Here is a 17577-nt window from a genome sequence, read left to right on the forward strand (position 1 = left end):
TCTGACTTCCAGAGCTGTACAATAATTAATTTATGTTGTTTTAACCCAGTAACCTACTGTTGTGATAACAATAGGAAACTAATACAGGGAGTTTATTATCTAGTAAGAGAGAGAAGATAACATAGGTAACTTTGATATGATTCAGAAAGTGACAGGTATAAAACAGAAAGGCAAAGAAATTGTTACAGATGATACAAATAAACTTACTTACAAGATATAAACAGACTCAGGACACAGAAAACAAACTTATCATTATTAAAGAGGAAAGGAGGTTTAGGAGTTTGGGATTAGTAGATATAAACCATGATATATAAAACATAAACAACAAGGTCCTACTATATAGCCCTGGAGGAGGGCATGGCAACCCACTCGAGTATTCTTGCCTGGAGAATCCCATGGACAGAGGAGCCTGGCAGGGTATGGTCCATACGGTCACAAACAGCCAGACACAACTGAAGCAACTTAGTAGACATGCACCTACTATATGGAATAGGGAACCATAGTCAATATCTTGTAGGAAACCATAATGGGAAAGAATATGAAAAAGAATATGTGTATACATACATATAACTGAATCACTTTGCTGTACACCATAAGCTAACATTGTAAATCAACAATACTTCAATAAAAAAATCTTTAAAAATGGAAAAAAAAAAAAGAAATTGCTATGGAAATGCTGATTAAGTAAGCAATATTGGCTGGAAAGATTAGGAAAGCTTCCTGGAGGAGGCGATTATGGTGGGCCCTGAAAGACTGGCTAGACGTTCAAAAGGGAGAGATTTAGTAAACACTAGGAGTAAAGGTATAGAGTTGGAATCAAACAAAAAGCTGACTGAGGCCTTTATGACCAGCCAGTTTCTTAGGAACAAGAATTACTTGATTACAATTTCATAGTCTACTCAGGATGTAATAGTCTCTAAGTATGTAAAAAATTATAATACTAGTCAGCAACTATATTATATGAAATAAACTAAGAGTTTAAATACAGAAATACAGATCTTGGGCATGTAATGAACAAGGGCGAAACTGGTTCATCTTCACATACGCAGACTTGACAGGGATGAAAGAAACATGCTAAGAGTCAATCGAAATAAGCAAAAAGGCAATTCTTTAAAAAGATTTCTATTAACATTTGCAATTAGACATTTCCTGCAACCTCTGCAAGCAGGCTAAACCAAAACAATGGAATCCAACTGAACTGAACATACTTGGAGGCAGATTGGAGGCTCTGAGAACTCACATGGATGTTGACAGAGAAGACACCATAATCCAGTTCCTTTCTAGTAGGTTTTGACTGCTCTGTTTGTCTGAAGTCGGAGTCCACGATCTTAAGTAATTCTGAATGGTTTTAATTTAGCCCAGGTTGGCTCATGAGGCAATGATCCTACTAAAACAAACTTTTAAGCCACTCTGTTCTACAAGTTGGAAGGGAAGGAATGGAATGGGATTGGTCACACTGTTGATGGGCATCAGCCACATGTATCATCCCTTATCCTGCAGCCCTACTGATGAAGACAGTGGCTTCCCCAGATGAGACCTTACTCAATGCCTCAGCAATTCTTGCTTTCTTCTTTATCCTCAGCAGAAACTGATGCCTTTTTGTACTGTTCGCATTCATTCCAGGAAACAGAGGAACAGCTAGTCTCCACTGGCCTGCTCCTATAGGAATGGCCTGGAGCTTCTGCAGAAGGGTCCATATGCACACCGGGGGCCCTCAAGTCCGGGGATGGAGTTGCACACTTTGGAGACCAGCTTTCCTCACAAGGAGGCCCAGACCCATTGGGAGAGTCCTCATCCCCCCTACTCCCCGTCTTTTTGTCAAAGCCCAGGAATGTGACCTCAGACTGGCTGCATTCAAAGGGAGTCTTCTGAGTCATTCTATCTTTTCTCAAACTTTGACCATGAGGTGGCGATGGATTATTCTGGTTTTCGTCATCTTCCACTGGAATGCTCGGAACATTATCAAAGAACAGAGGAGAAGGACTCCTGAAGGACTTGAGGGATGTGGGAGGATCTTCCACAAAATACAAGCTGGCTTGAGTACTTTCAAGAATATTTAGGACCTGAATAACCAAGAAACAAACACACACTGAATGAAGTCTGAATAACCTCTCCTTACCTTTTTTCCTGTCTACCTATTAAGGAATATTCTCTTTTTTCATGAAATAAGTTTAACTAATGTGGGAAGCCTGGATTTCATCCCTAAGTTGGGAAGATCCCCTGGAGGAGGGCATGGCAACCCACTTCAGTATTCTTGCCTAGAGAATCCCATGGACTGAGGCTACAGTCCATGGGGTTGCAAAGAGTCGGATACAACTTAGCAACTAACACTTTGTCTTTATAGAATTTGAAATGAGAAGGAATTAAAGATTAGCTAAAATTCTTCACGTTAATAACTACATTAAATGACTTGAAGCAAAGTAGAAAAGCCACTGAACTGAATTCAACATCAAGAGATCTGGAGTGTCTTGCTGGTCCAGTGGTTAGGAGTCTGCCAGCCAATGAGGTGGAAACGGGTTTGATCCCTGGTCCAGGAAGATATAACATGCTGCGGGGCAACTAAGCCTATGTACCACGACTATTGAAGCCTGCACACTCTAGAGCCCATGCTCTGTAACAAGAGAGGCCACCACAATGAGAAACCTAAGCATCGCGACTAGAGAGGAGTCCCTGCTCGCTGAAACTAGAGAAAGCCCAAGGGCAGAAATGAAGACCCAGCGCAGCCAAAAATGATAAACGAGTTAAGTAAATAGAAATTTTTTTAAAAAACAAAAGAACTGACTTTAGGCCAAGATTTGCCACTAACTACTTTGTGACCTTGGACAAATCTCTGATTATTTTTCACTTCAACCTTAATATGTAAAAGATTGGAAGGGGTCAGGGAACAGTGAACCCAATCCATAGTTCTCAAATACTAGAACTACCTAGGGAAGCTCTCTTAAAATACCTTAAAAATCTCTCTTAAAGATCCCTTAGACCGACCTAAAGATGCTCATTCAAAAAATATGGAGATGGGAGCTCAGGAATCTGTATTTTAAAAACTTCCCAGTTGATTTGGATGTGCAGCTAAATTGAGAACCATTAACCTGATATAAAATAACATAACTTCACACATACATGTAATTTAAAAAATACACATAAAGAGCTTTATAATTTACAAAGTGTTTTCATACACATCATCTCATTTAATCTGCACAAACATTATTATCCTCACTTTATAGATGATAAGGCTGAGTCCCTTTCAGAAAAGGGAATCACTATCACAAGCCAGTAAGGCGCAAACCTGTGGCTTAACCCCACGTCTCCTGGCTCCCAATTTCATGTTCTCTCCACTACGTAGTCAGAGCTCAAAACTGCTATTACACAGCTCTTACTGGTGGTGTCAGGTCTAGAACACAGCTCTCCTGATTCCCAGGCCAATGGTCTTTATATCCTGATTATGTCAACTCCTTGTTTAAAACTTTTCCGTGGCTCGACAACAGATTCAGGATGGAATCCAAATTCCTAGAATGGAATTCACGTCCCTCGATCACCTGGAACCTCCTATTATTTTAAAACAGTGCAGCATTTCCCTGGAGGCAGCATTATCTGCAGTCTTGGTGCCATGGAATCCTCTGCACCTCTGAGCCTTTGCAGGCATAGAGTCTCTCTCCCTGGAATATCCCTCCATCCTAAGGCCACCTAAATCCAACCTATTCTTCAGATTATAACTCGGTTATCACCTCCAACAAGAAACTTCCTTGCTGGCACATATTCTGACTCTATGCTCCCATTCTGGCCTGTGTTCTCATCTATTATGATGCTTATCTTCTTGCAGCGAAATTTCATGTTTATCAGTCTGACTGTCCATTTGAACTGTGATCTGAGAGCAGCAATTCAGTATCCTGATCCCTGTTGCAACACCAGCACCTAGTCCAAAGTCTGGCACATGAAAGCAGGTACTAAATAAATATTTGTTTATTATAAACAAATATCTAGATGATTAAATTGATGGGCAGACAAATAAGTTTAAAATTCAACAAGAGAAATACATGCTGCATTTAAAAAAAATTTTGGCCACACCATGTGGCATGTAGGATCTTAGTTCCCCAACCAGGGATTGAACCTAGACCCTGGCAGTGAATGTGCCTAAGTCCTAACCATTGAACCACCAGGGAATTCCCATTTTATTGGACCAGATCTCTTAATGAATGGTGAATAAAGTCTTCTCTCCAAATTACTCATTTATGTCTTTTCATCAGTTTTTTTTTTTTTTTGTGGTTGCCCTGGTACTATCCAATGATGCCCTTTTTCAGAGTACCAAACTTTCTGATTTAGAAAAGCTATCTATTAGGTGAGAAGACTCTCTCGGGGGCTGCATTTGTCACACTGATATTCACTTAGATACACAGTTTATACAGTTTAGATTTTCCAGGGTTCCACAGACTGCTTTTAACAAAATCACGTGTGTACGCACTTCATCCATCGATGGTCTTAATTTTGCCCGTGTTGCAGCACACCGGCCCGCCAAGGAAAACAGCTTGGCGGAAATGTTCTGTGGGCAGGGAGGCACTTTCTTATCGAGAAAGGAGATACATGAGTCGAGGCCTCTTCTCTCCATCAACTCTACAAGAAGATCCCGCTAGGAAGAAAAGAGGACAAGCTCATCATTTAGAACTCAGAACCGATCAAAGAGTGACCAAGAGACAGGGGCAAAGGTGGAGGCAACTCTTACCAGCTGGATATGCTTTGGCTCATCTAACACCACTTTACAACCTGTCAGAACTTCCATTATTACCTACAGGGAATATATAGAAGGTCAGATACATAATATTAATAATATACACAATAATTATTATATTATTATAAATATTATTAAATATTATAAATATTTTAAAAAGTGAAAGCAAAGTCGCTCAGTCGTGTCCGACTCTTTGCAACCCCATGGACTGTAGCCTACAGGCTCCTCCGTCCATGGGATTTTCCAGGCAAGAATACTGGAGTCGGTTGCCATCTCCTTCTCCAGGAGATCTTCCCAACCCAGGGATAGAACCTGGGTCTCCCTCATTGTAGGCAGATGCTTTACCATCTGAGCCATACTCGAAATTAGTTGTGGCTCTTTCTAAAAATTTTTAATTGAGGGATAATTACTTTACAATACTGTGTTGGTTTCTGCCATATATCAATATGAATCAGCCATAGATACACGTAAGTCCTCTCCCTCTTGAACCCCCCCTCCCACCTCCCACCCCATCCCACCCCTCTAGGTGGTCACAGAGCATTGGATTTGTGTTCCCTGAATCATACACCAAATTCCCACTGGCTATTTTGCATCCTGGAGAAGGGAATGGCAACCCACTCCAGTATTCTTGCCTGGAGAATTCTATGGACAGAGGAGCCTGGCGGGCTACAGTCCATGGGGTCACAAAGAGTCAGACACGACTGAGTGACTAACACACACACACATGTACACCTATTTTACAAATGGTAATGTGTATGTTTCAATGTTATTCTCTTAAATCATCCCATCCTTCCTTCCCCCACTGAGTCCAAAAGTCTGTTCTCTATGTCTGTGTCTCCTTCGCTGCCCTAAAAATAGGTTCATCAGATTTCACATATATGCATTAATATATATTTGTTTTTCTCTTTCTGACTTACTTCACTCTGTATAATAGGCTCTAGGTTCATCCACCTCATTAGAACTGACTCAACTATATTCTTTTTTATTGCTGAGTAATGTTCCATTACAGTAACATTCCATAAGCAATACAACTTCTTTATCCATTCATTTGTCAATGAACATCTCAGTTGCTTCCATGTCCTAGCTGTTGTAAATAGTGCTCTGGGTACATGTGTCTTTTTTCAGTTAACCTCAATACTGAATATAGTTCATTCTAATTAATCACTTTATGTTTGACTGTTTGACGACATAAAATCAATGTATTGATATAATACAATGAGTGACAGGAAATCAATAGGTCTAAAAGTTAAAGTCTTTAAAACAGTTCTTAGAATTTAGAGCATTCTTGGTGGTAAACTCTTCTCCTTCATTAACTGGTAGTTGGTACTTACAATTCCAAAGCTGTAGACGTCTGTTTTGATGGAAAGTTTGCCTTGTCTGATACACTCTTCCGGCATGTACCACACATGCTTACTGCTGCTGCTGGTCATGCTTATGGCAGAGCTTTGAGGTTCTAGGTGAGGTCGGAAGTGGGCCATGGCAAAATCAGTTAGTTTGGGTTGAAACTGATCGTCCAGAAGTATGTTTGCACTGAAATTGCGATCATGGGCAAACAAGACAAAGACATCATAAAGGTATTCCGGCAGAAAACAACAGGACAAGCTCGCTTTCATATTTGGTCAATTCCAAATAAAGTCATACATTATTTTCCATGAATTTTTTAGAGGAGATTTTCTCTTTTTTTCTCAAAGTATAAATCCAAGCATTATATAAAACCTAAAACAAAAACCTGACCTTGGAACGGCAGGCATTTCAGATTCACAGGTCTATATATGGAGTTGGTGGGTGAAGCTGATGCTTCGTCAATAGGAGAAACTAAAGTTAACCAAAGCAGCTTTCCTTGTGTTCTACTTACATGTAATAAGGACATTAAATGAGTTTTGATCAGATAGTAATTAAGTATCTGACATGCACAGGGCTGTGCTGTGGAATGCTTGGCTTAGAACCACTAAGCCAATACATTACAGCCAGATCCTACCTTTGCTCTAGCTTAGAACAGACACGTAGTTCTTAATGACTTCTTGACCAGATGTACACTTCACTTATTCAGATCAAAGCTGGGGCTTCTGGAGATGCCCTGATCACTGGGTACCTAATGCAGGAGTCTGCCACATGTGCCAGGAGGTGAGGTGGGCAGACAGGTTCATTAACTCTCATTATCAGGACCCAAGCGTCTACTCCTCCAGCTTCTGCCACGCTGAGAGTCTGGCTCTCTTCTGAACCCCTTGCCCTACCACTGCTCCCCACTTTATTTCAGCAACAAGAGGAGGAATGCAAAGATCTGTGTGCCAGATTTTCAATGTCAAGCGTCTCATCCTCCCTTCTTCCAACCCAGCTTTAAAGAACCTAAACTTAACTTAAACCATAACTTAAAAGAGAATGCAAAAAGCTGAATTTGTGAAACACTTAAAATCCCTAAAGAACAGGTCTTTCCCAAGAACAAAAGGGGAAAAAAAGCAGCAACAACACTCATAATCTAACCCATTTATTTGATCCTCAGAAAAACTGGGGAAGTTTGCAGCGACTGGTGACTTATACTTCCGTAAGAGTTAGGCAGAGGGGAGCTGAGTAACCACAGCACGTTACCCGATAAAACCCACAGATGACTCTGGGTCAGTGAAAGGCCATCAATAAGAATGCGAAATTGTTCCAGGGCACTGCATTCGCACTTTGAATAATGGTATTTGGTGAAAAGACAAGTTGTTTACCAGCAGACTTTAGTGTATAACATAAATTTTAAGTTCAGTGATTTACTCTGTTCTAAATAAAGGTTAATGGCAGCTGAGGAAGAAGGATGTTCTGTTTCAGGAAAGTGGGAATTCCAAAAGGCCCTTCAACAATCAATTCTACTCAAACTCTTTCTCCTGCTTCAACCTCAAATAGAATATTCAGACATAAAGTGCCTTCAGCTACCTTGCAGGTCAACTGAATACATTCATTCTATGCCAGTAAAAACAGACTAACTAAATAAAGACAACATAAAGTAACTAAAATCTTGTAACAATATAATGCAACAAACAGGTGCTGTGCAGGCCATGCTTAATCACTCAGTCATGTCCAACTCTTTGTGACCCCATGGACTGTAGCCTGCCAGGCTCCTCTGTCCATGGGGATTCCCCAGGCAAGAATACTGAAGCGGGTTGTCATGCCCTCCTCCAGGGGATCTTCCCAACCCAGGGATCGAACCCAGATCTCCTGCATTGCCGGCGGCTTCTTTATCATCTGAGCTACCAGGGAACAGGTAAGAAACACCCAATGGCCCACACCTTCGATTTAGTGTTTCTACAACCTATTTCTCCTAGTCTTTCCCACAAGCTACTTTCGGTAGCAGAGAGACCATCAGCTCTCTAGATAATACTTCTGGCAGAAGGACTAGTCATGGTTCACAGTAAGGTGATGGGAAAAGTCTCACACAAAGTAGTGAGTTTGTATTCTGAATCTGGGAATGTTAGTTCATCTCTCTATGGCTAGGGGTCTCTAGGACAATTCTTTCTGGGTACTTAAGCCCTTCCAAAGTTACAAGACTTGCTTTCTTTGCTTACATTTGTCTCCTAATTTAAAGTTGAAGTTCTTGAGCCTTAAATATAAAGCAAGATGATACACCCAGATTATAATGCAGGATCTGAATCTAAGTGTAAATTTTATGTTTGACATGTAAGTGCATGATTGGTTTTTAAGGATGTATATTTTTAATTTTAGGAAGAGTTATTGGTGCTCAGTAGCCCAGTCCCTGAGGACTTTGCAATACTCTGGAAAAGTCCAGACTTCACTTAATTGGGTTCAGAGATAAAGAGCACCTCACTGGGTTCTAAATGACTGCCTGAGGCAACAGGACAGCTTGCCGTCTGTTTCACTGCTGTTTGAAGCAGTAAGACACCCCTCACCAGATATCTTGCCTTCCCTCACCAGATGTAGCAAGACACAGTTTCTGTAGAAACCTGCAGATCACTGGGAAAAATCATACACATCCTTCCCCCGCCAACATCAGCGTGCAGTATATCCAGCATAAACGACACAGAACTGAAACCTGAGTCCCCTTTTGGCGTAAACAGCCTTCTCGATCTTTCTCATTGACCTAGGCAGCACTTGGTATTATGGCTTGTTTTTGCCTTATTGGTACCTTATGAGTCCTAGGCTCTCTTGAGTAAAGGCTTAGTCAAGAAAGGGTAAACCTCCTTTGAATGTGAAATTTCATCTCTCTGATCAAACTAGCACAACTTTTCTAAGCCTTGATTTCCTTGTAGGTAAAAAGATCTGATAATGCAGACCTCACAGGGTTGTTGTGAGGGTTAAGTGAGGAAACCTAAGCAGAGTGCCTGACGCACAGGGAGAGCCTTGAAATTTGATCTGAAGGATATAAGCTGCCCACTGTCCATCCTATACTGGTCATTTTACCTGAAAACCCCACTGGACCTGGCTGGGTAACTCGAGAAGTTTAAGGACACCAATTTGATGTAACAAAGGTACAGGGGTTGCAGGATTAAGCCTGGAGATCTGAACATCCTTGGGTTAATCAGTTTCAAGGCATCAGCTATATTTCAAAATAGTTCTAGAGAAGTGTTGGAAGAACCTGACTAAACTAATATTCTCAGATATTTTAAGACCATGGGGATAAACATATACATATTGTTTGGTGTGTATGTGTACAGGCATGTATGTGTCCATGTATATAAGTATACACTGGAGCTTAGAGACAGTAGTGGTAAATAAAATTCCTAGGGGGCGTTTTAATTTATGTAACATGTTTCGGCATCCCTTAGAAAAAAAAATGAACATATATGGATATTTTAGAAGAAGGCAGGCACTAGCAGGAAAATAGAAAAAAATCTAAGGAAAAGAATTACTATATCTAAAATGCTTTTGAAAAACAAAAGTAGTTTTCTTGGGGGTAGGGGAAAATGGAGAGGGAGGAGACTGATAGTTAATTAAACCACCAGTCAAATAAACATTTGCTTTCCCTGCAGGCTTTCTATCCCTGCTAAACCCTGAGCTGGAGCCCAGCAGCCTCACCACACACATCAGGTCTTGGGAGTGAAGGCAGGACCTTGGGTCCTCCAGCAAGGGTGACAAGGTCACAGGGAGAGCCCCTCTGTGGTCCCCCATCCCCTTCCCAACCACTCATAGTCCCTCACAAAGGAAATTCTCCATGCACTTACTACGCCCATATATCTCTGATCAATTTCCTTTTTTTTACAAAATTCATTTTTAAGCAAATGGCCACTTCCTTCCCTTTTTTTCTGAGACCACCTCCCTAGTAAGAGAGTTTGTTTCACTTGGCAGGAGACCCACGGCCATAGCAGAAGACAAAATGATCTTGTAGGAAACATTAGAAATGTTCCCCAAGATTATCTCCTTGCTTTGGCAACATGAACAAGAATGAACGTCTGGGATGAAAAATGCCAGGGATAAAACGCATTTCAATTTAAAATCGTTCATAAATGTGAAAACAATTAAGCTTGCTGAGGGATACGATGGAAATAACAAGAAGGTTTACTGCTTTCAGATGCTTTTATGTGATCCTGTAATTCAAAAACATCTTTGTTTCCCCCAATAAAAATGTGAGGGTCTTTTGCCAAGAATAAAGACTTCAACTCTTCAAGATTCTTTTCTTTAAATCCTTTTCCTCCTCAAATTCCACCATCTGGAAATGAATTTTGTTTTTATAACATGCTTTTTGAAGAGTTCGAATTACTAAGACATTTTTGGGCTAACTAAACCAGCAGACTTCTTGAAAATAGCTTTGAAATGTGGGTTTGGCTTCCTCCTTGTGTGTTCTGCGGCTGTGTCCCTGATAGTGTCTTCCTTCGAAGACTATTTCCTCTCTGCTTGCACAAGGCGAACATTCCAAATGCAGACCACCAGGCCTTACCTCCCCAGCCCCCACAAAGACTGCTGCCTGCAGCAGTTCTCACCAGAAGCCCAACGTCCACCTTTCCAAATTTGCACAAACTAATTATATTCTCCTCTTCTGCCCCATTTCCCTGTCTCTGCTGTTGAAACCAACATGCTCCCAGGAGTCTTGGCTTAATGACCTAATATGAGCATGCTGTTCCACTCACACAAGCATGGAACCCCATCTCCTCTCCTCCATCTATCGGCATGTGACCAAGGAAGGTTACTAACCTCTGTAAATCTCAGCTTTCTTCTCTGTCAAACCAAAGATAACACCAGTGATGTGTAAACTCCGTCCTCTGGCTTTCACTGAGTTCCCTAAAGCGTCTCTGCAGCCTATCAGTCACAAGGAATGCACTAACACTTATCAATGCAGTCAGGACACATGTCTGCTTGCTAAGTTGCTTCAGTCGAGTCTGACTCTGTGCGACCCTATGGACTGTCGTCCCCCAGGCTCCTGTCCGTGGGGATTCTCCAGGCAAGAGTACTTGAATGCGTTGCCATGCCCTTCTCCAGGGGATATTCCCAACCCAGGGATCGAACCCAGGTCTCCTGCATTGCTGCATTTACAGACTCAGTCACCAGCAGGGAAGCCCAAGAATACGGGGGTGGATAGGCTATCCCTTCTCCAGGGGAACTTCCCGAACCAGGAATTGAACCAGGGTCTCCTGCACTGACAGGCAGGTCCTTGACCTAGCACCACCTTGGAAGCCCCAAATAGACTGTGGTTACTGCTGTAAGGGGGGGCTTTCCTTGTGTTCCCCTTACCTGGAAAGTACTCCCCTCCCACTTACGGTTATCCAATTCCTCTATGCAGCTTGATTCATTCCCTCCAGGAAGTTTTCACTAATCTGAATTCCAGCGGCCTTCTTTTCTCCAAGTTCCTACGGTACAGCCTGTACTCCTTCACGTGGCACTCCCAGAGAGGCCAGCTTCTGTTTGCATAAGCATAATGCTGAATCTATAGAAGATACTAAATAAACATCTGATGATATAACCAGTTTGTAAATGAAGAGAATCTGAAACCACACGTAGCCTTGGACCACTCGGCATACAGCAAATACGTGGCCCAAATGCTGCCAAGACATCCTCCCATATTCTTGGCAGACATCACTAATTGACTTCAGAAAGTACCCACCCAAGATTCCCTTTCAACTCTGCCCATGGGAACTCATTACCAACCAATCCAAGATGGAATGTGAGACGAAACTGATTTGTCATCGCTTCTATAAGCACAATTGCTTTTTTTTAGATGAGGCAAATGAGGCCCAGCTGGTTGAAATCACTCATTCTATGCAAAATAGCTTATGCTAAAGCCTAGCACTCCTACATCTCTCTTCAGCGCACTTCCAACTTGCAGTTAACCGAAAGAAACATCTTTTTATTCAGCTACTCATAAAAGATTAAGAAACTGTTGATTACAAGGCAGAAACGAAGTAAATTTTCTCTCTTCTTCCCTTTAGTTGTAGGTAGGTAATTCTAGTGCGAAAACAATGGCAAATGGGTGAGTCACTGGAAAACAGATTTTAGCTCAATACAGAGAAGTTCTAACAATCAGAGGTGCACCCAAATAGAGCTCTAACAAGGCGCTGTGCTGGGGTCCAAGGACGGGTCAGATGAGATACCTGAGTCTCTGTTAGCTGAGAGGAACTATACTTACTGCCAACTCCTGGGCTGTGCTTCACAGAAATGAGCTCATTTCATCCTCACAACCTGGGAATAAGAACAGAGGTTCCAGTTCCAGATAAGGAGACTGTACCCCAAGGAACTGAGAGATTTAGCCAAGATCACACTGCTGGAAAGTGGTAGAGCTGGCCTTTGGTCTCAGATCTGGGAGAACCCGAAGGCCACACCCTCAACCAGTGACAAGAGACGGGAGCAGCAGTGAGGTCACTGGGATGGCTGCGGGAAAGAGGGCAGGACAGGGGAAAGACTGGGGGCACTTCTGGAGAACGGGCGGGTCAGGACTTTGCCTGACCTGCTCCAGGATGAGCAGGTGTCAGAAGGTGCCTCCTGAAACCTGTCTGAGCTCATCCTCGCTCCAAGTTGGCCTGGGTAAGTAAGGCTTGGTCAAGATTTACCAAAACATGGGGTCACGTCCTTCTCCTGCCATAACCCCTAGCTTTGTGAGTCTTAGAGCATGGTACGAAAACAAGCAGGTGTAGTTGCACAGAATTTGAAATCAAGAAGAGGTCTAACTTGAGATGATCTCGGCTGGCTCTGACGCACAAGTGAGGAAACCGTGGTCTAAGAGAGGGAGGCAGGACCTGGGCGGGAACAGAGATTTCTGGTGCTCTTCCCAGGTCATCCCCAGTGATGGCATTTCATTTTGCTCAGACAAAAGGTGCTGCTCACACTTTGGGCACCAGGCTGCTGAAGGATGATCTCCCTTACAATCTTTGTTTTTCAAACTATTTTTTTTTCTTTTTTTTTTATTATTATTATTTTTTTCCAGTGGGTTTTGTCATACATTGATATGAATCAGCCATGGATTTATAAAAACCACCAAGGTATGAGATTATCAAGCTTCTCTGCAGACAGAGTGACTAAAATGAAACTTTGGGATATTATCCACTAACTAAAGACTCCTTGAAATGTCTGATTCCCCGGTTTGAGATAGAAAGGTCTGATGCTAAGTTATTTTTTTCCCTAATAAATTTTATTCTTATTATAAAAGAAGATGTAATCCTTAAATAAGAATTTAACATCAAGTAGAAGTTAAAAAAAAATAAGCCATTAAATGAAATGCCACGGTCTCTCCATCTAATGAAAGTTTTATTTATATTTTGGTCTGTTTCACTTTTAATCTTTTAATTCCTGAATTTGTAATTTTACAAAGTTATAATTGTATATTGTTTACTATTTCAATGTGTCTTTTTTTACTTACTGTCACTTTATGTATACTGTGTTACTTCATAGGATTAAAAGCAATGTTTAAAATGTCAAATGATGTATGGTAACTCTTTTGTGACTCATTGGTCTGAGGCCCAAATACAGAAAAGAAAACAAAGGTAACAATATTTTCCATGTCTCACTTCAACAAAAACAGAGCCCAGACTTACCCAGAGAAAGGGTCACTGTTTAACACAGTTCGAGATGTCCTTTTTTGAGCCAGTTATCAGGCTGTACAATAAAATGACATCTCTCCTAGAAGCTGCCTTTCCTGGCAAAGAATGAGAAAATGAATACGATGAAGTCAGAAGAGCAGGGATTTCAGACCTTCCTGAAAGCACATGGCTATACACAGAGGGACAAAGAATCAGGGAGGCCCAAGGTTCGAGCCAAGTGAAGGACTCATTTAAGAGATTCAGGAGGGTCATCCAGCTCAGCCAATTCACGTTTGGCCAGGACTGCTGGGAACTGAATGCATTACCATCTGACAGATGTTCAGTGCCCTGAATGAAATGAGTTGGTCTCATTCCAGTTTCTAAAGAACAGGTGTGCACATCACCAAAGAAAAGAGGGAACGTCAACTGTTATAGTTGGCACTCGTTAACATCTTCCCTGGCAGGCTCAGCAGAAAGGCCAAGAGTTCAGAGGCTGTGGAGGGGGCTGACTGGCCCTGGAACAGAGACGGACCCGCTGACGAGCCCTTGTGAAACCACAGTTCTCACATCAGTGCCCATGGCCTCCGCACTCCACACCCTGACACATGCCTGGGTGGGTGTAATCTAGAGATGGTTATGTTTGAGTCCCCGAACCCTTTGGAAAACCCAATCAGCAGCAGCCCCTTTACCAAAAATAAAATAAAATACACTGCTAACTGCATTTCCAGTTCAAATCCTGCTCCGTCCATGAAGTTCTCCCTTTCTCTGAACAGATCTCTTTTGGTACTCATATCTATGTTACCTGGTAGGCACTCTGTCTAACAGTGTTATTTAAGTGATACTATAGCTTGGCACAGCTTCCCTGGTGGCTCAGTGGCAAAGTATCTGCCAGCAATGCAGGAGACGTGGGTTCCATCTCTGGGTGGGGAAGAGGCCCTGGAGGAGGGCATAGCAACTCATTCCAGTATTCTTGCAGGGAAAAATCCTATGGACAGAAGAGCTGGGCGGTTTACTGTCCACGGGGTCATAAAGAGTCAGACATGACTGAAATGACTGAGCATGTACACACACACACACACACACAGCTTGGCACATCTAGACAAATATCTGAGATACTGTTCTGGAAGAAATAGCCTCCTTTTAAACTGTGATACCACCTAAGAAACTCCAGAAACTTTCTGTTCCCATTTAGACCCCAGAAAGAAGAAGCCTCAGAGTCCATTTTAAGAGCCTAGCTTATCAAACCCACGTTGTCCACCTAGTAAGTGTTCAAAGTATCATCCAACCCTCATCCCATCACTTCCTTATTTTTATCTACTCTTCTCTCCTTATTCGCCAATCTCTTCCTCTTTTCTCCAACCAACCCTTCTTGCTTTCATTATACACCCTGCAATTCTTCACTCTGTTCCCCTGAACGAATTACTGCCTTCCGCCAGCAATATTCTCATCCCTTCTTTCAACCAACCCACTGTCATAACCCATCTCCTCAAAGAGCTGGCTTAGAACTATCTAATTAGCATTAGCCTTCTCAGACCAAACACACATTGGGCATATTTAGTGTCATATCATGTATTATATTCTCTGTGTTCTTATTATCTTATCTGGTCACCAGGTTGAAGCTTCCAGTTCAAGACTATGATTATCAATGTTTGCCCCCACTGTGGTATAAGTCAATGCTTTGCACATGGCAGATGTTCCATAAATATTTGTGAACTAAAAGGAAGGTGATTTTCAAAATGTTCAATAAACACATCCTAATACAGAAATGACTTTTATTAAAATAGAGTTAGTTTGTGGGTCCACTTTTCAAATACAATAAATTGATGATAGAAGTAAGTGCTATGGGCTGAATGCTCGTTGTTGTGCAGTCGCCAAGTCATGTCCAACTCTTTGCAACCGCATGAACTGCAGCATGACAGGCCTTCCTGTCCCTCACCAGCAACTGGAGTTTGCCCAAGTTCATGTGCATTGAATCGGTGATGCCATCCAACCATTTCATCCTCTGTTGCCCTCTTCTTCTGCCTTCAATCTTCCCCAGCATCAGGGTCTTTTCTAATGAGTCGGCTCTTTGCATCAGGTGGTCAAAGCATTGAAGCATTAGCTTCAGCATCAGTCCTTCCAATGAATATTCAGGGTCAGTGTCCTTTAGGATTGACTAGTTTGATCTCCTTGCAGTCCAAGGGACTCTCAAGAATCTTCTCCAACACCACAGTTCAAAAGCATCAATTCTTCAGTGCTCAGCCTTCTTTACGGTCAAACTCTCACATTCATACGTGACTACTGGAAATAGCATAGCTTTGACTATATGGACTTTCGTCGGCAAAGTGATGTCTTTGCTTTTCATTACACTGTCTAAGTTTGTCATAGCTCTCCTTCCAAGAAGCAAGCATCTTTTAATTTCATGACTGCAGCCACCATCTGCAGTGATTTTGGACCCCAAGAAAATAAAATCTCTCACTGTTTCCATTGTTTCCCCATCTATTTGCTGTGAAGTGATGAGACCAGATGGCATGATCTTAGTTTTTTTAACGTTGAGTTTTAAGCCAGCTTTTTCACCCTCCTCTTTCACCCTCATCAAGAGGCTCTTTAGTTCCTCTTTGCTTTCTGCCATTAGAGTGGTATCATCTGCATATCCCAGGTTGTTGATGTTTCTCCCGGCAATCTTGATTCCAGCTTGTATCCCCCTAAATTCATATATTGAAATCTTAACCCCCATTGTGATGGGGTTAGGATGTTGGGCCTTTGGAAGGTGATAAGGTCATAAGGACTCCCCTCATGGAAGGGATTAGTGCTCTCATAAAAGAGACTCCAGAGTGACCCCTCACACTTTCCACCAGAGAAAAGACAGCCACCTCTGAACCAGAAAGGGAGCTTGCCTGGGACAGAGAATTGGCCAGTGCCATGGTCTTGGACTTCCCAGCCTCTGGAATTGTGAGAAATAAACATGTAACACTTATAAGCCACTCAGTTTATAGTATTTCTGTCAGAGCAGTCCAAATGGACTAAGACAATAAGTAAACGAGTGCTAAGTAAAAAAGCTCGCTGGCCGTCACATCTCGGCCTCTGCTCCTCCTCCCACTTCCTGACTACGGTAACAGGAGCCAGCCAGCATTGAGCGAGTGCATCCGCTTTGCTAAGTGCCAGGTACACTTTATGCCATTTAACCTGAAGAGGTAGAAGCTGCTGGGCTCAGTCATGTTTGGCTCTTTGCAACCCTCTGGACTGTAGCCCACCAGGCTCCTCTGTCCATGGAATTCTCCTGGCAAGAATACTGGAGTGAGTTGCCATGCCCACCTCCAGGGGATCTTCCCAACTCAGGGATCAAACCTGGATCTCTTACATCTCCTGCATTGAAGGAGGATTCTTTACCACTGAGCTAGCAGGGAAGCCCAAGAAAAGAGATCGCCCAATGTGGGGCTCGAACCCACAACCCTGAGATTAAGAGTCTCACGTTTACCGACTGAGTCAGCCAGGCTCTTTTATTAGCATCTGCTGAGGAAACAAGCTGAGGCTTAAAAGAGGCAAGCAATTGGCTCAGAATCACATTTAAGTGAAAAGTCGGCTTCTTAAAACAGATCTGTCTGATTTAAACAATTGTGGATACTGAACTAAGAGGAAAGGATAGGAAGAAGTGGGAGGAAAGTACATGTGAAAGCAAATCATTTAGAGATGTTTTGCAGAACGCCATCCAGCCAGGTCTTCTGAACTGTAGTGGCTACAGGGCCATGGGCCCAACCCTCCCTTAGGATCCAGGAAGGCACACACTCCCCATGAGGGATGGGTGGCTGCTGATGGCTCCCAGCTAAGCCCCAACCTGGGAACCACCAGTGGCAGAAGGGAGTTGCCTCACCCCCCCGTACAGCCCCACTCATGGCTGGTAGGGTGCAGGGGTGCAAAAATCCAGTGCCTTGCCTCATC

General features: G+C 42.5%; 1 protein-coding gene across 1 annotated transcript in view; it reads right to left on the reverse strand.

Moving 5' to 3' along the window:
* Positions 1–1106: 1106 nt before the first annotated feature.
* IRAK3 (interleukin 1 receptor associated kinase 3) overlaps positions 1107–17577 on the reverse strand; it is a 55083-nt gene continuing 38612 nt past the window's right edge. The window contains exons 9-12 of the mRNA XM_043887939.1: positions 6052–6250; positions 4715–4777; positions 4457–4621; positions 1107–2063 (exon numbers count right to left, since the gene is read on the reverse strand). Of these exons, the coding sequence (XP_043743874.1) occupies positions 1551–2063; positions 4457–4621; positions 4715–4777; positions 6052–6250 (940 nt within the window). The 3' untranslated portion in view covers positions 1107–1550. The remainder of the gene's footprint in view (positions 2064–4456; positions 4622–4714; positions 4778–6051; positions 6251–17577) is intronic.

Source organism: Cervus elaphus, chromosome 3 (assembly GCF_910594005.1).
Source record: "Cervus elaphus chromosome 3, mCerEla1.1, whole genome shotgun sequence".
Taxonomy (NCBI): domain Eukaryota; kingdom Metazoa; phylum Chordata; class Mammalia; order Artiodactyla; family Cervidae; genus Cervus; species Cervus elaphus.